The 21,947-nt window shown below is 38.4% G+C and overlaps 2 protein-coding genes across 2 annotated transcripts; one reads left to right on the forward strand and one right to left on the reverse strand.

The window, feature by feature from the left end:
- Positions 1–12,073: 12,073 nt before the first annotated feature.
- On the reverse strand, positions 12,074–17,060 carry LOC107094555 (cysteine-rich with EGF-like domain protein 2). Its single transcript, XM_015390244.1, has 10 exons — positions 16,706–17,060; positions 14,929–15,011; positions 14,601–14,711; positions 14,317–14,408; positions 14,050–14,226; positions 13,876–13,968; positions 12,815–12,898; positions 12,592–12,687; positions 12,298–12,432; positions 12,074–12,195 (listed from the first exon to the last, which is right to left on the reverse strand). The coding sequence occupies exons 1-10, from the start codon at positions 16,844–16,846 to the stop codon at positions 12,137–12,139; spliced, it is 1,071 nt and encodes a 356-aa protein (XP_015245730.1). The 5' UTR covers positions 16,847–17,060; the 3' UTR covers positions 12,074–12,136.
- Positions 17,061–17,336: 276 nt separating this feature from the next.
- alg12 (ALG12, alpha-1,6-mannosyltransferase) lies at positions 17,337–21,323 on the forward strand. Its single transcript, XM_015390245.1, has 9 exons — positions 17,337–17,517; positions 18,430–18,562; positions 18,635–18,808; positions 18,890–19,084; positions 19,348–19,451; positions 19,591–19,814; positions 19,905–20,074; positions 20,209–20,284; positions 20,886–21,323. The coding sequence occupies exons 1-9, from the start codon at positions 17,359–17,361 to the stop codon at positions 21,130–21,132; spliced, it is 1,482 nt and encodes a 493-aa protein (XP_015245731.1). The 5' UTR covers positions 17,337–17,358; the 3' UTR covers positions 21,133–21,323.
- Positions 21,324–21,947: the final 624 nt, after the last annotated feature.

Below are 21,947 nucleotides of genomic sequence, written 5' to 3' on the forward strand. Positions count from 1 at the left end.
CGAGCCCAGGCACCAGCCAGCGGAGGGAGAGCAGTACGAGGGAATGGGCTCCACACTTAGCGGAGACTTGAGATGTTCTTGGGAGAGGGAGCAGTTCAGACCCCAACCTGACAAAAAAAATCACGCCTTCCCACCCTAGCGCCCCCACTCACAACACAGTCTCTGTGAAGAGGAACAAAAAAAAAGAAAAAAAAAATACTGGACGCACATTCACACATAACACTCGCATCCAATTATCCCATATCTCATAAGATATATCATGAATATATCTCATGTGTTTACATTCGCCACTGCCATGCATGTTGTTTTCAGTTATTGTGAAAACAAACGTATTTGGGTTCAATTATTGTTGTATTTTTTATTTAGGAGAAACTATTCCCACTGCATTTTATTTTCGAACGCAAGATCTTCATACTTTCTGGCACCTTGCAAATTGTATCTTATATATTAAGTCATGTGTCTCAACAAAACAGCTTTAAGCTTTCAAGACATTAAAAAAGAAAACAAGATCAAAGTCCCTTATCTGTCTCCTCTCATTCCTGATGTCTGCAAGAGATCAGAGCCTAGATGAGTCAAGGTGTATTGCTGTACATGCAAAGCACGCAGACCTAATCTCATCACCCTGTTATGCACAACAAACATGCACACCTGCACACGCAGACAGAGCAACTGGAGACTTGGACATTGTCTTTAAAATCCAACAGGGGAGGTTAACAGCAGTCTCTGTTCAGCTTTCATCAGGCCACCCCCTGCATTTAACTACCCTAGTCCTGTTTTTTTTTTTTTTTTTCACACCCTCTGAGGGATTACCTCTCTGAGGTAATACAGCTCCTGTAGTTTATAAAGAGGATTGTAGGACTACACTGGAAAAAAGCAACAAAAAAAACATAAAAACAAGAAAGATTATTTTCATTTTCAGCTCAATGACAAGGCAGCTTAGCACAATAAATAATTAAATATGCTCCAGTTGGTTCTGTGCTATTATTGAGCTGAAATGGTCTCAGGTAAAGTCTCATTTCTGTCCATGCAATCAAAACACAGGAGTTATTGAATTTTCCACTACTTAAGGGCCCCAGCGTGGGATCTTGTGACCTTAATAATTCAGATGTAGAATTTTTGCCCTGTTTCTTCCCACCAAAGGAGAATTGAACTTCTGAAAACCTCCAAACATGTTGTATAACAATGGAGAGCTTTATAAGAAAGAAAGAAATTCACATAACTGACTAAATGTTTATGTTGCAGGTTTCTGCACAGTGCTGCAAAATGCATTTCACATCACATAATAGGTTTGCTTTGCATTTGTACAGTATTTAGATCCCCCTTTTTTTTGACACCTAGAAACAAAATCTAGAGCAAGAAATTCAAAATCAAATCAAGTCACCCGATTAGAAAATACAGTTAATCTATCTTAAGTTTGTTCTTAGTTTTAACAGAGTTGCTCTGTGAAATTTAAAACAGTAATTTAGTTACAGAGTAACTGAGTTAGTAACTAAATTAGGGCTGTAAATAGTGGTTATTTTGCAAATCGATTAATCTGTCAATTATTTTTTCGATCAATCGATTTTGAGATTTTTTTTTCCACTTGAGGAGCATATTGTCAGAAGAAAGAATTTTTTGTCTTAAATGCAACATTTTTACATATTTATTTTAAAATTTTGGTATATATATATCTTTTTTTAGAATGTCCTGTCTGGCAATGTGGTAATAAGAATAATTGTCTTGATGCCAAAAAGAGCCCAACAGATATTACTTTCACAAGTGGAGCAGTACGGCTATCGCCATAGTGTTCTGCTTGATTTATGCATATAAACTGCTTTATTATTATTATGCAGGGAGTTTTACAGATTATATGGACACTGCAATGTAAGTAGAACAGGAAAGGAAAAACAGAAAAAAATGGGAAAAGATGAAAGAAAGAGGAGATAAAAGGGAGATAATGATAAAACATCTTCAGTCTGCATCATCTCCTGAAAGCGATAGTAACACCTAGATACTATCGCTGAAGTATAAGTAGTATTATTTAATCTGACATGTATTCTGTGTTACCTGAAGATAAGAATATGAGCTTTTTGTATGGAAGTGAATCACTTCCATAATTACAGCTCTAAGTGGGTTGTTCTGTCAGCTAAAGGCATGTTTTAGAGTCTCTAGACTCCAGGTAATGATCAGTGAATTTTATTTTATTCATTTTTTTGTTGTTTTCTGACAGTAGGCTGACAGGAAAGGAGGGATGAGAGAGGGGAAGAGACATGCGGCAAATGACCACAGGCCGAACTGTGAACCCGGGTTGGCCGCGTCGAGGACTAAGGCCTCCATACATGGGTTGCATGCACTAATTACTGCATCACCTGGAAGCCCCATCGATTACTGAATTAGTTGACGATTATTTCAATAATTGATTAAGAGGGGTGTAATTCACACCCATCATGGTGATTCGACTCAGTATAAATTCCTGACCCAACGATTCGATTATTTTCAATACTCAAGAATCTGCAATGTCTGTCTTGTCTACTGTTTACACAAGTGTATGTGTGCAAGTGGGAAGAGGGTAATGGCTAAAGGAAGCGGGATAGGAGGGCACAATAAGTTTAGCGCCACCGCAGCACAGGAGTCAGAATTACGTCCAGGAGCAAATGGATAAAAATAGACGTCATCGGATTGTCGGCTGTTGGATCGATGAATCGATACAAAATGTTTATTATTTACACCCCTATTGATCAATCACGTTTAATGTGATTAATTGTTTCAGCCCTAAAACTCAATGCTGCACTATTAAAGTAACTAATTTCTAAACAGAGTAACTACTTAAATATTTTTTATGTTGTAAAACATTGATGAAGCGAGAATACTGTTCTGCTTTCTAACGTAAAAAGAAAACTGTCATTTCAGCTATTAAATTTAAGTAGCTTATATTAACTGAATAATAAGATAATGAAAAAAATTAAATAGAAGGATTATGTACTTTTAAACATTGCACTCTAATGTAAACCCTTTTATCATATTGTGGGTCGAGTAATTGAAGACATCCGTTGCAATAGATATAGTTATTATGTCCAACGTTTATAATCAAATGGCAATAAACACAAACTGGATGTTTTAGAACATGACATCAATACAAAATAGTTTTTTAAGCAATATATTAAAGAAAATAAACATACTTATTCTACACAACAGCCATGTAAACTATACTTCCAGTATTTCTGTGTTTAAGCAAGTACATTCATAGTACAGCATGTAAGTAATTTCATTTTAACACTAAATATATGTATAAATATATGTATTGCTTAAGGTACACAGTTTTCATTGCTTAGATTTAAGTTCCTTGTAGCTAACATGTTGTGTCTTTCTTGTTGTTGGTCTTGTCTTTGTGACCAATTCGTCTCATTTATATGCCTTAGGGTGACCAGGGACAGTCCTGAATTCTAAGCTTTTGTCCCGAATCTGGCTGTGCGTGTCCCGAAATTTTAATTTATACCAAATAATAACTTTTTAACCCCAAGCACACATCTCACCATTACATCACAGCCATTATTTATCCTGCACTTGCTGCTATTGCACTTCTGGTTAGACCTACAGTAAACTGCATTTTGTTGCCTTGTACCTGTACCTGTGTAATGACAATAAAGTTGAATCTAATCTAAATCTAATCTAATCTAATCTCAAACTATTTGCTACTGTCACCTGTCCTGCGGAGAGGATGCTTGTGCAGCCCAAAGTATGTTAAATGTATGTCAGTGTATCTGTTTTGTTATCTTTCTGATGTTCTAACTCCATTTGATTGCAACAGCAAGCGGGAATAATGACCGCCGCAAATTTTCACTTTAACTGACAATAGTGACATGGCAGACGAAAAACGCCCCACAGAAGCGACAATGCAGGTACAGGAAGGAATGGGAGGGGAATTATTCAGGGATTATCAATTTAGAATCAAAGGCTTTCTCTAAACTGTGCAGAAAAGAGTTGGCTTTTCTCACCGAGGAGAGTCGGATGTGAAATTGCATGCCAGTAATAAACACTGTACGAATGCCACGACAGTACAAAGAAACACGCGGGTTTGTCCTTTTTTTAAGAAACAGGATGACAAAGTGCATGATAAAGTTGCTGCTGCTGGGATAACATCTGTATTTCACTGTGTCACCCACCAGCAGTCGTCAGCCTACCCACCCGGGTACACACACACCGCCCGAATTTCAGCCAACCCCATCTGGTCACCCTAATATGCCTCCTGAGCCAATCAGCATCATGCAGGCCTCTATTTCAGGGTCCTATCTACTATTTAATATATTTTCACCGGATCTTTAAATAGCTGAAACCGCTCATGGTGGGTAGATTAACCAAAATTTACTCAGCTGAGAGTAGCAATATACTCACAAGAACATTAGTTAACGAAAAAGTCTGATTTATTAACAGAGTTTCAGACCAATCAATTAGCCCCGCCTACTGACTTTGCTGGGTATGTTTGATAGATAATATGATTTCATGAAGAGCTGCAGAAAATGAAATAAAGAATTGAAATAAAGAAAATGAATATTTTTATTTTCAACTTGATGATTTTATTTTCAAATTTATAATCAATACTCATCAAGGTAGACAACTGAAACAAAATGAAATATTTAATGAATATTTGTGTTATATGTAATAAAACATTTTTTTCTTAAATGTTCTTTGTCAAACATACAATTTGTCAAACATTTATTATTACGCACTTATTATTTTTTATTTATTTTTATCAGAAAAGGAAAAGAAATTCCTATATGTTTCATTTTGGTAGTCTAGCATCATTAGTACGTTGAATACTCCCATTGAATCAAAATGGGCTTGAATAAAATGTTACTTCAAGGTTATGCAGAACAAGTTATTGCACTTTCTACGTTTTTTTTTTTTTTTTGCAGTTTTCTTTCTAATCATTTATTTGTTTGTCTATCATTTGATTTTTTTTCTGCGATGCACACTGGGTGAGAAATGAACCGTGGCTTTCCTGAAATGTGGTTCATTGGGGGGAGGGTTGAGCTCCAGGGGTCACACAGGCTCCAAGTCAGTGGCTTAGATATACTTCACAAACAAAACAGATTTCCAATTTCCCCTCCTTCACCGGAGGGAAAGCTATTCTACTCTCTTGTCATGCCTCCACTTTCTGGCAAAGGCTCCATTTTTATAAGAAAAGACGCCAAGATCACAAGGGTTAGTGTCGACTCTTTGCACCTCGAAGGAAAAATTCCTTAAGAAGTCATGAGTCCGAGCTGCAGCCTACCAATTTGTCCGGCCTGATTGTTGGTGTTTTGTAGCCCAACTGGCTGAAAGAGAGGCGAAGCTGACCGCATCAGAGAGGGCAGCAAGTTTAAGGAGTGCCCGACATCAGAGGCAGTGCGGACCGCTGACAGACAACAAAAGGACATGGTGCCACATCTGGCTTGTAGTTTAACATGCAGTCTCCCTTAGAGCATCTCTTGCACTGTGATTATCCCCATCCCACCGGCCTATAATGGAACAATGAAGGATAGCTTTGGGGGGGAAGAAAGGCTGGTTTGAGATTCAACCCCTGATGACTGAGTAAAAATAGCAGCAGAATTAAAAGGTTCAATCAATACTACTGCAAATACAAAGATGAATGTAGATTTAGTTGCTATATGCATCGAAATCCCCGTTTTTATTTCATTTTACCTCCTAATCCGTTTCGGTAATCAGTGTCCTCATAGTCACCCCACTACAGCTGGACCATGTGCTTCCCAGGCTGAGGTTTACTGGCAGCGGGAAACCACCTTGGTTTTAAAAAAAAAAAGATCAGTGTGCCCCTCCAACCACAGAGCAGGAGTGCGGGCGCATGCATGTGTAGAACTGGAGCTAGATCTGCACGAAGAGAAGGTCGGCATACAGAATAAACAGTTCCCAACAAAAGGAAAGCCTGGTGGTTAAAGGAGCGGTCTTCAAAGGGGTCATAAGTTCAAAGCACTGAAAATCAGAAAGTCATGAAGGAGCCTTTATCTCCTTTACCCAGAGGGTCAGATATCTGTTGCATCCTATTCAAGTCATTTATTTGATTTATCTGGATGAGATAAAAGCTAATTAATACATTTAAAGCTCCAATTTCACTTTTAAATATTATTGCTACCAATGTGGTCATTGCTTATTTAAGATGAGCTCACAAACACCAAGGTGGAAAACCCCTTCCCAGCTCCTTTAACAGGGGATTCCAAAGCACTTCCAGTCCTAAAAGGACACAGTTTAAAGCAGATATTTCCCTTTTTGTGTATTTAAGTCAGAAATTCACAAACAATAAGATTAAAGCATTTTAGTAAAATCTACATGTTAAATTTAAAACAAATGAGTCAAAATGTTTGAAAGACAACTGTTCACCTGCAGAAGTTTGGTTCATTTTTAAAATACAGCTTGCAAGATCATCATAAGGTGCTTGGTGAAGTGAAGTTCTATTTATTTATTTATTTATTTTTTTTTGGTAAATGTTTGGTGAGAAAAGAACAAATCAGCCCCAGAACAAAAAAAGGAACAGATCCTGTGGTCTAATGATACTTAGCTGGAAGTATTTGCCCTTAATCACCATTACATTTGGAGGGAAAATGCAGAAGATCACAGTCCTACTTTAATTTCTGATGGTGGCAGCATGATGTTTTGTGGTTTTTAAGGGTTTTTTGTTGTCAACCAAAGTGGTTCATCTCACAAAATAGCATCATTTGGTATATTACAGAACATTTCAAGGCATGGGAAATATAGTTCTTCTACTATACAAGATACATTTAGATTTCCAAACGTGAGGAGTGCATAAAAATTACAAATTCAGGAAACTGAAATATTTTGGTAATCCTAACTGACCTAAAATGGGACAGCCTTAGACAGAAAAAAGGTCTTGTATTGTAAACATATTTATGGTTGTAACTCCTCATGGTCCCTCTAGTAGATGTTACTCTCTGCTGGGTCTTCTATACCAGCTTTCTTTACATCCAAATTATAAAAACAACTTAGATAAAGGCTTTTCACACTAATACAACATTGACCCGAGAAATCAACAGCAATGGTAACAGTTTTAAAACATTTCCCTGTAATAAAGATAAGATCACAGAAAAAGGATTAGACAAACTCAAAAATACCAATAATAGCATAGAGTTACTAAAAAAGAGGTACGGAGAAGAGAGACAACGGAGGCCTTTATGAGTGGGGAAAAAAAGAATGAGGATTCTGCTGTGATTTAGAAGTGTATGGGGGGAGGACAGATTTGGGATGATGGGTTCATGTCTCCACCCTCCAATTTCAGTGTTATAAATTATCTGTAACCCATGTTTGCTTTTCTGGGATTTTAGAAAATTCTGTCTTCCAGCAAAGAAACACAGTTCTTCAGAAAAGGATCATTCTTACAGTAAACATGGTGCTGGTAGTGTAATGGGACTGCTTTGCCCTTTCAGGAACTTTGTTTAGCAGAAAAACCTGTCTGTAGACATTATGGCTGCCTTGACACTGCAGGCCTTGATGCTCAATTCCGATTTTTTTGCGAAATCCGATTTTTGTGCGCTGCCATTCACATTTCCAAATATATGCGACTTGTGTGTGATCTCCTGTGTGAAATGCAGTCATACAACGCAAGTGTCCCGCATGCACAGTAGAGGACGCAATGACATCACAGGCCAGCGTGCTCTGTGTTTACGGAAGTAAACATGGAAGGTAGGGCCGGAGCGAATCTAGGGATCTTTCCCAACCATAAAAACACAACCTTTTGAAGATGTTTAAACATAAATACTGCTCTCCGCATCATCATCTGCCATGGTTGTTGTTTTTCTTCCCACTTCTTCATAGCAAGACCCAGAACAGTGACCTTTGTCAGGTATGAATGGCGTTCAGCTCAGAAGAATGCGACCTGTGTCGGAACGGCCAGGTCGCATTTGAAAAGATCAGATTCAGGACCACATAGCTAAGTGGCCTGGATCGGATTGAAAAATATCGGATCTGTGTTGTTTAGACTGCCATGAAAAGATCATATACAGGTCGCATATGGACCAAAAAAATTTTGATTTGGGTCACTTCAGGCTGTCTTTGTTGTGACCTTAAACTCAAGTGCACCTTGCACACAAGCTAGCCCTCCCCTGAATGGCCTAAAAAATACATTACGTTAAACTGAAAACTCTGAGCGGTTAAGTCAGTCTCCTGATTTAAATATCGATGTGGGACCTTAAAGGTACAATGTGTGATAATTACAGGGATTTATTGACATAAATGGTATATCTAATCTATACGCATGTTATTTACCATCACCTGTGAACTGAAAGTCCCAATCTTTATCCTTGGCTTGCCTTAGAAATTGATATTTATAATTACATAGGACACCTTTTGTGCCCCGGCAGCGCAGAGCTGACAAACTAGTGTCTATAGAGATTGCCTTTACGCTCTGCTTCAAGTAAGGCCATTATACAATCCTACATAAACTGATAAAATACTATTTATAAAATTATCCATGTGAACTAGACTTAAACCGGCCTAAGTAGAGGCTAACTGTGGGGGATCAAAGCAGAACAGCACAAGATCAGATTAGCCTGAAGGCAGGGGAGAGTGGCTGTGGTTTACCATGAGGATGGCGGGATGACATTGTAGGGATACAGAGCAGGAAGAGAGGATGGCAGACCAGAGCTAGCATCTAGAGGCAGACTGCTGGACATGGAAGGAGGGCCGCTGAGCATGAGGATCAGAGGAGCCTGCGGCCGGAGTGAACAGTATTGGAGGTCGGATATGAAACATTCTTTTTAGAGATAAGTTAAAGGTATAGAGGGCAATATTTTATTTCCGGGTGGATCATCTAAATAATGGTCCTCCTAATTGTCAATCATTCTGGTGATATGTTTACCCCGTTAGCTTTCTTTTTCTGCACAGGTGCACTTTCAGGCTTACGTCTGTGGTGAGCTATGGTTTCAGACAGTCATTGAAGCACACCTATCTCACCGCGGTTGTTTGAAAATGGTAGAGGGTCGTAAGAGGAAAAGTGTATGAGAAGAAAAGAAAAATATATCCCAGAATGCTTTGCGTGTAGAGCTCTCCTCACAAAGTATTATGGAATTTGCAGTCACAGCCTCTCGCTGTCGCCATAGGCTGTTGCTACCCGACAGCAGTGACTCATAAGAAACATGGCGCAGGTACCGCATGGACGAGGAGTAATGTGACCAACGGGGAGCAAATATCAGTGATCATCCTTCCGAATGGTCAGTTAACTGAGTTCACTATAAAGTGCACTATGCAGTCCCCACTCTATGAAGTGATTGAGGGTAAGGGCACACGTTCGGGCACAGTAAGCCTGTACGAGCTATGAGGACAGCAACTTTTAAACAAAGCATGCACGAGGAGAAATGGGCTCGTGCACGCTCTCGCACGCCTTTCATAGGCGTTCCCTCTTGGAAGCGGGTGCAGAGTTGTGCATGTGCATTTTTTCTTTTTTTTTTTTTAAGTGGAGAGGTGGTCTTTTAAAAAAAATTACAAAAATCCTCCACAATACCTTTTAAACAGCTTTTTGTAAAAGCTGAATGCTGTAATGTAATATAAGTAAAGAAGAGGTTGCAGAAGCCATTTTGTACCATGACAGTGTCTGTGCTTATTTTACCTACAATGTGGGGCAAGTATTTTGTAAATTATCCAACATGCGGGGGACTTATAGTTACATATTGGGACATTCAAATAAGTCTGTAAAGGAGGGAGGGGTAACCTTTACAGAGTTCTAACTGTAAGCCCTTCCTCACTTCACTGCTACTCACCATCTTGGCTCTGGTGACTCAGGAGTCAAAAACTATGGATTAACTTCTGCACAATATTCCCAGAAATGGTCTTAATATTAGCCTCCTGAGCATGGGCGTCGGTTTGCATAGGGATTATAGGGAAATGTCCCTGTCAAAATTTTGGACTGATCTATTTGTCCCTACCAATTATTCAATGTGAATAACATGTTTATAATGTGCAATACAGCGTTGTGGCAACAGTCGCTTCTTTTCCTCTTGTAGCTTTGCTGCCTGGTAGCTGCAGCTCCGTCTGAGTGCCTGCGCGCTCTATCCTTTCCCTTTAAATTATCAGCATACATTACTCCACTCTTTTTCCAACGAAATTAAACTAGATGACACAGAGATGTTTCCTCTTGAGGAGTTCTGGATGGAGAATATCGACAGATGAAAACATCTTTTTAATCTTAAATTAAAATTCTTTATATATATATATATTTTTTTTTACAATTTTGATATAATTTCTGCCATAAGTGGGTTGCTCTGTCAGCTAAAAGCATGTTTTAGAGTCTATATACTTTAGTTAACGATTAATCGATTGCTAAATTTGGTGAAGAATATTTCAATAATCAATTAATCACAATTAATCCAGTTGTTTCAGCCTGAAATAGGCCTAAAGAGAGTAACTTCAGCCCAGATGTACAACTTGTATAATGAAGTTAATATTTTAAATGCTCAGTCAGTTCCTCTTCTAGTTCCCATGCACATGTAAATACAATAAATTTATTTTCCGTCCCATGAATGTATTATTTTGCTTTGTTTCGAGATACAAAGAGAGCATATAAAAGATAAAAGTGGGTTTTATCTCTGCACTATTCTATATCTACAAAAGAAAATATGGGATAAATCCACATATGACATTTTAGACTATAATTGGTAAAATAGGCAAGTATTTTCCTACTGCCTTTGTTGCTGGTGATTTCAAAAACAAATTTCCACACTCATCAGAGCCCGTGATGCTTTAGCATTGGTAAACAGCATCTAGTGTGGAGTGCTTATAAAATCTGTATACATATAGTGACATTCTTTTTTGCATAGGACCAATGAAACTTAAGATATAGTGTCCCTACCAAAGTTGAAATCAAACCTACACCCTTGCTCATGAGTAAAAGGGAGTCTGCTCTAACTGGAACCCTGAAACTCAGCAAAAGGTTCCAGCAACACCATCCTCATCTGTCCCACAGGAACGGTCCCTGAGGTAACCTGAGTGGAGCACATCTCATCTCCAGGAGAAAAATATGTATCTGACTAAGGCTTAAATTCACCTAGTAGGGCAGCATCAGTATAAGAAACACTGATTCATGTATGAGTCAGGATGCTGACTCATACTGATCCTCTATTCTTGCCATTTACCTCATATCACCCATCCCATAGAAAACACTCTCTCCTTTGAAGTATGGATTCAATATTAATTAAGGTATGATAGTATTAACAGTGTAGTCCATGCTTCTGCAAAGATGGACCCAGTGTGCTGAGCGCAGCGGTGGGTGTGGGGCAACTCTGCATCTCAGCTGATCCACTGCCAGCTCAGACAGGTCTCAACTGGCTCCTCCATCCACCTCTAAGACCCGGCAAATCAAAACAACTTACATCATCTCCTAGAAAGAAGACAGGGCTAAGAGAATGCAATATCTGATATAAAAGTTCTGCATTTTAACCACCTCCTCTAACATTTTCCTCCATCAGCTCAATGAAAGCAATTTAGAGGTGGATTAATCTCTTAAATCAATAACCTCTGAGAGTGGGAAAAAATGTGCTTTGATCACCACAGGCTGTAAAATAAACTTTGGATCAATGTAAGTGGAAATATTGTATTGTTAAGGATACTGAGTGCACAGTAGAGAGGATTTAAAACACCCACACACCATCCAGCCCTTTCTGGATCAATTCCAGTCATGTGAGCGGCGAGGATCCAATGTTTTCCAGCCAACACTGCCACCGCGTGGCCATCTATAGCCACTGCAACACAAAAGCCCGCTTATCTTCCAGCATGCGTTCAGAAGGCGAATCTCAAGACAACACTGCCATCTTGTGGTCATTTCAAATCACTGCAATACTTAGTAATACCCTCACTACATTTATATTTTGAAATTTGTTCTTTAAACTTGCTCAATGAAAAATAAAAAGCTAATATTAACATTTAAATCATGAAGAACTGAACATAACTCACTTTTATTGAAAACTTTCACTATTAAAAACAACAAATGAAAAGTTGCACATAGAATAAAATGTCCCGTCTCCATCTTATTCCACTGCTGGAAAAGATTCTGCTAAGTTTTGAAAGCAGGTGGCATCTTAAGTGCATGTGGTCGAAGTAAAAAAAAAAAAAAAAACATAATGAGGTTCAGTTAGTCCATACTGCTCCCATTGTGACATTAGAGCTCCCCATGTGGCTCCGTAGTTGCCTGCGGTTCTTCAGACTCTTCTGCTGGATCTAAGGTCAAAGGAAGCATGGTAGAATAGTGAAACAATTCTTCTCTACACGCACTGATGTCTGTGCTTTGTTTAACTGGGTACTTAATGCATTCAGCCTCACCGTTCTGTTGGATGCACTCGCCATCCTTCTCCTCATAGCCACTGGAGCAGATGCAGCTGAAGCTACCTTTATTGTTGACACACTCCTGGTGTTCCTTTGGACACGCAGGCTCAGACTGAGAGCACTCGTCAACATCTAGAAAACAAGTAAACCCAATTCACTTAAACAAGTAGTAACAAGGGTAAAAATCAGTTCAACAATCTACAAAAGGCTGATTCTTGCTTTATCAAAGACTTAAACAAATAATCAATTGATCAAGAAAAATGCATCACACTGAAAATCTTTCCATCCTACCTGTGCAGGATCCTTCCACATCCTGATAGCCTTCAGCGCAAGCCTGGCACTCATCAGAACCAGGTCCACTGCACCCAGCGCAGGCTTTGTCACAAGCTGCAGAATACAATTAAAGCCATTTTATTCCACGTTTAGCTGATTTGGAGTGGTAAAAATATGTCGACTCATGCATTAGTCTCCTTTCAGTCTGTGGGAACTGATGGTAGCCTGGATGTCTCCTTACCTTTGCAGGAGTAGGAGCCTTCACTATTAAGGCAGTATTGATCCTCTTTGCATGGTGAAGGCTCTTGGGTGCACTCGTTCACATCTGCAGATCAGTATTAAAAACATTTAAACATACCAGATTAGTCTTTCTTCAGTATAAAATCACACAGCTATATCTGCAGAACAGGATGCATGTCATTGCATCATAAGAAAAACAAATATTCATACATGCACATCAGTAACAAACATCTTTTTTCTGCAGCTGTAAAAACATTTTAATCCCTGAAAAGTATGGTGTGCATTTGTATTTAACTCTCAATAGTTTCAGATGACAGGCTTTGCTGAAAGGGTACAGGCAGTTGCATAGGGCGCCATCTGCTGGACAGGGAGCAAAATTGCAGGATGAAAAAAAAAATGTAAAGGATGCATTATGAAACAATGGATGCCTCTGCTGTTAGGAAGACCAGGAAAGTTCAGTTTTGGGAATGTTAGTGAGGTTTTGGCGTTTTCTCTTCTGTTTGTGGAAACAGTCTACTATCCTTTCCAACTTTGCCCAAACCTAAAATGAAAATATAATAACTTGAGAGATCTTAGTGCACCTTGTTTAACATTACTTTAATTGGACATTGTGTTTCAATGTTTTTAACTTATATATCCAACAACCTTGACCAAAAGGAAACCGAGGAATTTCTTTACAACGGCAGTTTGATACTTTTTAGTTTAGCATTTTATTGCATAGCTTTATGCTGGTCTGTATTATGTACTTCTCTCCAATTCCATTTGCATAACATTTGGTTATTGTAATATTCTCAGGATAGGCATCTTTCTAGTTCACATTTATTCTTTAGAGTATTGCCTTTCAAAGTTAGTCTTAACCTTGATATTTTAGTTTTGCTTTTGATTGTTCATCTTGTTGTTGCTTTTGCACCCATCATATTTTCACACAATTTTAAGTTGTATTTCTATCTCTCAAATTCATATTTATTGTTAGACTTCTTAGGCGCACTTTAGCTTTGGACACCAATTAACCTCATACTGGACCGGCTACTTCACATACAGTTTGGAGTGTGTTCCACCTACCAACACAGGCTCCTTGGTCCTCCCAGCCCTCCTTACACTCGTCACAGTCCTCGTTGGTTGCTCCAGTGCAGGTCTTACAAGACCTGTGGCACTCTGTGAGAGGATATAACCTCTGAGTCATTAACTAATTCACTTAACCGCTTCCCCTCCTGGTCATGTTGCCTTAAAACTTACCCGTACACAAAGAGAAAGTGTCGTTCCTGACTTCGTTGAAATACCCATCGACGCAGTCCAAGCAGAACTCTCCTTTATAGGCGTGGTCGCAGCTGCATTTCCCGTTGCCTCCTCGGGTCCCGTCACCGTCACACGCTCCGTTACCATGACACGGTCTCTCAGAGCCTCCTATACAAGCTACAGGACGGGAAATAAAATGAAACGTTTATTTGTAGCGGACACTTTTAGACCTTAATAGCCAAGGAGTTGATCTGGATAGCTCCTTACTGTTGCAGTCAGGTCCAAATGTTCCCTTTGGACAGCAAACCTTGATGGTCTCTATGCAGAACCACTTATGCAGATCGGGATGTTTGGTTTTCCTGCAGAAGGGAAGAGAGGAAATGAAAGTTTAAATGTGTATGAAGATGCAAGCTATAGTAAAAAGTCAGAAGCATGATGTCTAAAAGAACCCTAGTAGTTTATAAATCCAGATCATTTTCAAAGCCACGGTTTAAAATCATTGAATGTTTCTCATTTAATTCATTCGTTTCAAAATGTCACCCAACACCTACTTTTTAAACCACCAGGTCTCAAAGTGCTCCTCGTGTTCCTCCACCATACGGTTGCACTCAAAGCTGCTGCTTTCACATAGATGCTCCAGAATCTCCATCAGGCGAATCTCACTGCAGAGAGCAGACATGCATGTAGAAGAAAAGAGGAAAAAGCTGGAAGGTACGACACTGCAGGAAGTTAGAGTTAAGGTTCTGTAATCTGTGCAGTTCTGTACAACCCTGTTTTTTTTCATGCCTTTTTCTTTGCTGTTATCTAAAACAAGGTCAAACTGCTCTATGGCATGATGACCTGCAGCTCGCAGAGGGCAGGATGATCTGGATCACTCACCTCGTCTCATACTTGGAAAGTTTTCTCTCCTCCCAGGCTGTGTTGCCTCCTCCGAAGTTCTGCTTGGCTGTTCTCTCAAAGCCCTAAAAAAAAAAAAAAAAACAGTTGAACAAGTTGTTCCTACTTTAAAAATAGGAGGTGATAAACCTGTGGGATAATAATGCAGCAAGAAAATTATTATATAGAGCTCCACAATTTAGTGCAAATTATGAATTAAGAGGGGAAAAAAAGATAAATGGATATTTTTCTTATATTAATGCCTCCTGCTGAAATATCAGTTAAGGGTTTTGATGAGGTTGAGTCTACAAAACACTGGGTGTTTTTTTTTTTACCCATTCTTTGCTAAATTACTCAGGCAAAGTCAATGTTATGTTTATATAGGATTGCCCTGAAATAAGCTCAATAAAACTTCCCATGAATTCAAACTAGAATCCCCTCCTGTTGCAGAAAAGGATCCCCTCATCATGATGCGGCCAAATCCATGTTTCACTGAGCCTTTTACACCATAGACAGGGTTTTTTTTTTTTTTTTTTCATATGTTGCGTTCAAATTTACCCCGGAAAACAGACCTGAGAAGTCGGGAGTGAAGAAATTTCATGTCATAGCATATCAAGCCTACAGCTGTTTCTCAACTTTAACAATGACAACAACACCGTTCTATCTTTTATTTTGCTCATATAAGCAATGAAAATTATCCATCCATTCATTTTCCGTCAAGCTTATCCCTGCTGGGATCGTGAGGGGTGCTGGTGCTTATCTCCAGCTGTCAACGGGCAACACAGAGACAAACAGGACTAACAACCATTCACAAACACACTCACACCTAAGGAGAATTTAGAGAAACCAATTAACCTGTTAAAACAAAACAGTTAAAACAGTCATGTTTTTGGACTGTGGGAGGAAGCCGGAGTACCCGGAGAGAACCCACACATGCACAGGGAGAACATGCAAACTCCATTCACGGGCCGGGAATCGAACCCAGAACCTTTTTCCTGCAAGCCACTGCACAGCTCCCAATGAAAATCAATGATACATAAATGGTAAAGGACTGATTCAACAGAAAAGTGGTCAATATAGGAATGTTTTACTGATAATTCTGGTAGAAGCCATCTTGAATACAGAAATAAGTTATTTTTTTTTTTCTGTTCTGACTTAATGAGGCATTCCTGTTTGGATATCAAATTGGAGAAATTCCAGCTTGCCATACAAACGGAATGGGGCGTTTTTCAATAAAAAAAATACTCAAATAATTGTATTAAGTTTATCTTCTGTTTCATGTGATCTGAATGCCATTTCCCACATGGTTACAGTTTCCCCTACATCAGAGGTCCGCAAACATTTCAGCCTTTGACCCACAAAATCATATCAGAGTGGAGTCATGATCCAAACAATTTAACTACATAAACATTTCTACAAATTGGTGTAATTATATAATAGATAGCCAGGAAAACCAATATAGTTTTTTTTTTTTTTTTTTACATCTTTAAACATAAATATTTACTGTTTAGATTAATTTTCAAAATGGATCTTAAAGAATCCACTATGGTTGATCAAGGACCTCATATGGGGCCACAACATGACCTTTGACCCTGAGTCTGCTGTGACTTGAATCTTCAAAGGGGCTGAAAACACAAAAACGCCACACTTAACAGATATAATTGTATAAATTCACTTACACCCATCAATCATCTCAAGAAGAAATGTGAGAAACTCAACAGAGAGTGTATATTTTATCAAACTAAAGTATGTTTAGAGGCTGTTTTTGATGATTTCTGACCTTGTTGAAGTTGTCGGTGATCTGCTGGCAAGTGGTGCAGGCGCTTTTTAAATCCCTCTTGGCGTGGTTGGATTTGAAGAGTAAAAAAAGAATAAAAGAGCAAGAGAGGAGACGCAGATATGGACCGCAGGAGGACAGCATCTCTCACCCAGACAAACACACACTTTCATGACAGGAACACGCTTTCCTTTCTTTAGAAACCGCTCCACACCTAGCTACAAACGGTTAGAAACATTTAAACTAGCTGCTCAGAACATCAAATCAAAGATACCGGTATCTATGCAAAGCGGGCTAAGTAGTATTTACATGCCGGGTCGTAGAAAAAAGGATGCTTTTCTAGTTTTCCGCGTCAGCCTCCAAGCCTGATTGTGGCTTGCATTGATTGGTTAGACCACCTATCAATCATTAAAATAACCAATCAGAAGCCGCCACGACCGGGACATAAAGTCCAACCACATGTGGAAAATTCAACTAGCCAGATGGTTTTTAATATATATGTATTTTATATTTTTGCAATAAACATCTACTTAAATTTTTAAACAAATGTAATACATTTTTTTTGTAAAACACAATTAAAAGTTAACGACGAAAACTATGTTATCGTTTTACTTCCGGTGTTGACCGGAAGTAAAGCTATCGGTTCTACAGCTGTCATGGCGGAGAAGAAAAATGTTTTGGGGCTGCCTCTGTTGCTTTTATTAATTTCTGTGAGCCTCCTGCACTTATTCATTTGTCCTTTCACTAAAGTCGAAGAAAGCTTTAATCTACAAGCGACGCACGACATACTATATTACAGGCTTGATTTTGATAAGGTAAGCAGCATTTCAGTGATGCAGAAGGTAAATCACACGCATGCGCACAAGTTACAAACCACAACTGGTTTAAAGTGACAAATGGAAGAGAAATCAGTCTTAATTCTTGGTTTAAATAATAATAATAAAAAAAAGTGAAATTGCATAGAAAATAATTAATGTAGTCCTATTTCAACCTATAAGGAAGAGGATTATGGCCACTGAAAAAACAAAAGTTAACTGATTTTTACATTTTATTTCAGTATATGAGGAAAAAAAAGTGAGAATTTTGACTTTAATCTCAGAATTCCGACTTTAATCTCAGAATTCCGTCTCCAATCTCAGAATTCTGACTTTTTTTCTCAAAATTCTGACTTTAATCTCAGTATTCTGTCTACAATCTCAGAATTCTGACTTTTTTCCCTCAGAATTCAGACTTTAATCTCAGAATTCTGACTTTTTTTCTCATATTATACTGAAATAAAACGTAAAAATCAGTTAACTTTTGTTTTCAGTGACCCTAATCATCTTCAGTAAACCTACTATTTATCTATATTTGAAATAAACGTAATTAGGAAAAAATACATTTTTCATAATAGCTAATTATATACCTGTTTAACAGATACATGTAGTAGATTGCATAAAACTTAATTATTAATAATTAATGAATAATATAAAGCTAACCATATAAATTTAGCTCAAGCAGGAGAGCTATAAAACTAACAAATATATATTATAGACTTTGTTTAAAATAAATAAATATTTTTAGTTCAAATCAGCATCAGTAGATCCTAAGTTTTACAAAATGCAGAGCTCAGAAATTGGCCCCCCAAGTCAGGTCTCTGCATCTCTAAATACTAACAATAGCTTTTTTAGTGTTAAGTGGTTTTAAAAGTTTGTTGGAAACTATAAAATATTGTTTCTGTCTCTTAGTATGACCATCATGAATTCCCTGGAGTTGTGCCACGTACTTTTCTCGGCCCCTTGTTTCTCTCTGCACTCAGCTCTCCTGCTGTTTTTCTATCCTCTCTCTTGGAGGCCCCAAAGTTCTACACTCTGCTTATAGGTAAGTAAACCCACAGTAAATAACTGCTTTAAACTGACCTTTGTAAAGCTCTTTAATCTGTGTTCTGAACAGTCCGAGCCTCGCTGGGATTTTGCGTGATCAGCGCTTTATGGTTCATGCAGAGAGAAGCGAGGAGGCAGTTTGGCTCCACAGTTGCAGGGCTTTTTTGTCTGACCTGTGCATCCCAGTTTCACCTCATGTTTTACAGCACCAGGACACTCCCTAATGTCTTTGCACTACCGATAGGTAAGCTGCGCTAATAACACATCATTACTGAGAGAATCTTGTTGAATTTCTTAATTTATGAGTGAAATATTTCTTCTCCAGTTCTTGTAGCATTTACGTGTTGGATGGCTCAGAAACATGGCTGGTTCATCAGCCTCTCTGCTTTGGTCATCATCGTGATCCGATCTGAGCTCTGCATCTTGCTAGGCCTCATGTTGCTGATGTCACTGCTGAGCAGGAGACTAGGGCTGCTGCAGTTGATCTACTACGCTGCTCCTGCTGGACTCTTTTCCCTGAGTGAGTGCAGACGTTACAGTGTTTACTGAGGTGGACAAATCCATTGGCCACTTAAAATGAAAAATCTTTGCAGCTTCCTTAGAAAACAGACAACATACAGTATGACGGGTCCTCTGCTGTACCTAACAATAGACAGAAGTTGTTTTAGGTTGTTTTTGCAGATATGCAGCTTTATTTTTTTAATAAAGGATACCTAAAAGATGCTATTACTAAAAGTGCATTAGATTAAAGCAGAAATTTGGTTTTTGTTTCCTTTTTTGCAGCTCTGACAGTGGCTGTTGACACCTTCTTCTGGAGGAAGCTTTTGTGGCCTGAGGGGCAGGTGCTGTGGTACAACACTATTCTTAATAAAAGTTCTAACTGGGGAATATCCTTTTAGGAAAAATAAGTCAAGTTGTTTTATGTTTTTTTGCATTTTTCAAATCCTGTTATGCAAATACACAAAAGTAACTTTCCTCATCTTGACAATCTGTCCCCAAGTTCTCCTTAACCCCTCTCTCTGTTAGACCTCGCCCTTTCTATGGTATTTTTACTCCGCCATACCCCGTGCCCTGGGCTGCACGCTGCTCTTCGTACCCCTTGGCCTCCTTGACAAGCGAATAAGACTGCTGCTGTTCCCCACAGTGGGCTTTATCCTCATCTATTCACTGCTGCCTCACAAGGAGCTGCGTTTCATCATTTACACCTTCCCTGTGCTCAATTTGGCAGCTGCACGCGGTTGCTCATTTATGCAAGTTGAACTTGATTGTGGGCAAGAGAAAATAAAATAACATTCACATCATGTTGCCAGTATTTTTATTTCCTTTTTTTTTTTTTCCAGATTGTGCAACTACCAGAAATCCTGGATGTACAAACTGGGCTCTGCAGTTGTAATTGGCCAGCTGTTAATCAACTCAGTGTACACTAGTGTTAGTCTGTACGTTTCTCACCACAACTACCCAGGAGGCCGAGGAATCCAGGAGCTCCACAGGCTACAGCCCGCCTCAGCAGGTCAGAATCACTTCTGGAGCTTTAGCAACTTCTCAAACCTGATACCACACCATTTAATCTAACCCCTTATTATCAACACATGTTTTTAATGCTGTGAATAGAGATTAAAAGCACAAATATGTTTCCCCCTCCAGATGTCTTTGTTCACATTGACACCTTTGCTGCTGAAACAGGAGTTTCACGCTTCTTAGAGCAAAACAAAAACTGGAGGTAAGTGATGCATAAACAGTTCCCTGGAATTATTGTCCCCTCTCCTAAAGATATGTAAAAATGTATTTAAATGTATGGTTTGTATGGCAGAAGCACAATTTCACACAAAACGTTATTCAAAACAGATTGTGCTGTGATATATGGACCTCTGAAAATCCCCAGACCTAGGAAAAAATAGTTGCTTAGAGAAATGCATCCAAAGAACAAAGTTCTTCTTAGAGATTTTTTTCTTATTTATAAAGATTGCTATACATGTTTTCCCATTTTAAAGAGGAGCCTAATAAAAATAAGTTATATTTGTTCCAAGGAAAAAGTTTTCTTGTTTCCCTATTTTGTATTGAGAAACAGTGCTGTCACAAAACCACATCCCACGATTAGAAGTTGTTTATCTTCACTCTTACTTTGTTGGAAATAAACCATTATTTCTAATCATTTTGTTTGACTAAAAGCACTCAGATTTTTCTGTTATTTTTTAAAAATATCTAGTATTTTATATCTTTTTAGATTTTTATAATGCAAATAGGTCATATTTTAGTATCACTTCATAAAATGGGGTCCCTCTTGCTTCACATTATGTTGATACTTTTTTTCAATTCTACAGATATGACAAAAGAGAAGACATAAGCACCACAAGTCCTGAGACCCAGATGTACTCCCACTTGCTGATGGAGGCTAACGTCACCAAGATACAGCAGCTCCAGGACACTCATAAGCCTCTGGCCTTCATTGAGGCTTTCAGCAACATCGCCTTCAGCGCGGCTAACTTCCCACCCATCAGAGTGCATCTGAGGAGGAAAGCTGTGCTGATGGAGAGAAAGAGCTGGAACCCCAAACCGAGACACACATGAACTGAAATTTGATGGTTGAATTTTCAATTGACCAAATATATGATGCTGCTAGGATATCTTTTTTTACGGTGTCAAAATTCAACATAGATCTACCCTAGCAGACATCATCTATTGTTTACGCCAGATTTATATATTTTGGAAACTAATATAAGCGAATAAAACCACACAGTAAGCAGCTTAAAGTGTGTTGTCTTTTTTTGAGATAAAAAAGATGTTTAGGTTCTTCCCTGCATTATTGAAAGTCTGTCTTCATTTAGTAAAAAAAAAAATGCTAAAGCAAGTTGTCTACTACAGTTTTAAATAGGTTTAATTGGATGATAATTCACACAGGAGCAGGTGTGCTACCCATGTTCTTCCTGATTTACACACTGAAAAAAAAAAACACGCTTGTTTTTTGTTTTGTTTTCAATGGTCCATATAAGCAGCTTGAGGCCCAAACCAGCCCGAACAAAATTTACCAAGATTTCTTTTAACTTAAAAAAAGATAATCTGACAAGATGTCAAAGAAAAAAGGACCCAAATTAAAAACTTCCTGAGTACTAGTTTCACCTATCTTTTTCAAGCTGGGAGCACGGTTATTTAAATTTCCAAAAATAATGCTGGAATTGGCAAAAATCCCAACCTTGTCTTTTTCCTCACAGCATGATCTAATATTTCTAAATCTGTTTACAGGCATATTGTGTACTAAGGTTGCATTCTCTTCTAAAGTTGTATAAAGATTGTAATCTTGCTCCTGAAAAAATAATTCCTTCAAAATCTATTTTTTTTAATGGAAATGGTTTAGCCTAACAGAAACATAAAAGAGGTAATACAAG

This window comes from Cyprinodon variegatus, unplaced genomic scaffold (assembly GCF_000732505.1).
Source record: "Cyprinodon variegatus isolate N-32 unplaced genomic scaffold, C_variegatus-1.0 Scaffold490, whole genome shotgun sequence".
Taxonomy (NCBI): Eukaryota; Metazoa; Chordata; class Actinopteri; order Cyprinodontiformes; family Cyprinodontidae; genus Cyprinodon; species Cyprinodon variegatus.

What these genes read in the sequence shown, in the direction of transcription:
- LOC107094555 (XM_015390244.1), bottom strand. Translation starts at nt 16,846, where the DNA reads ATGCTGTCCTCCTGCGGTCCATATCTGCGTCTCCTCTCTTGCTCTTTT. An exon ending in CTTTCCAAGTATGAGACGAG is followed by an intron (nt 14,712 to 14,928) that starts GTGAGTGATCCA and finishes TGCTCTCTGCAG; the next exon opens with TGAGATTCGCCTGATGGAGA. An exon ending in GAGACCTGGTGGTTTAAAAA is followed by an intron (nt 14,409 to 14,600) that starts GTAGGTGTTGGG and finishes TCCCTTCTGCAG; the next exon opens with GAAAACCAAACATCCCGATC.
- alg12 (XM_015390245.1), top strand. Translation starts at nt 17,359, where the DNA reads ATGGCGGAGAAGAAAAATGTTTTGGGGCTGCCTCTGTTGCTTTTATTA. An exon ending in ACAGGCTTGATTTTGATAAG is followed by an intron (nt 17,518 to 18,429) that starts GTAAGCAGCATT and finishes TCTGTCTCTTAG; the next exon opens with TATGACCATCATGAATTCCC. An exon ending in GAGCAAAACAAAAACTGGAG is followed by an intron (nt 20,285 to 20,885) that starts GTAAGTGATGCA and finishes TCAATTCTACAG; the next exon opens with ATATGACAAAAGAGAAGACA.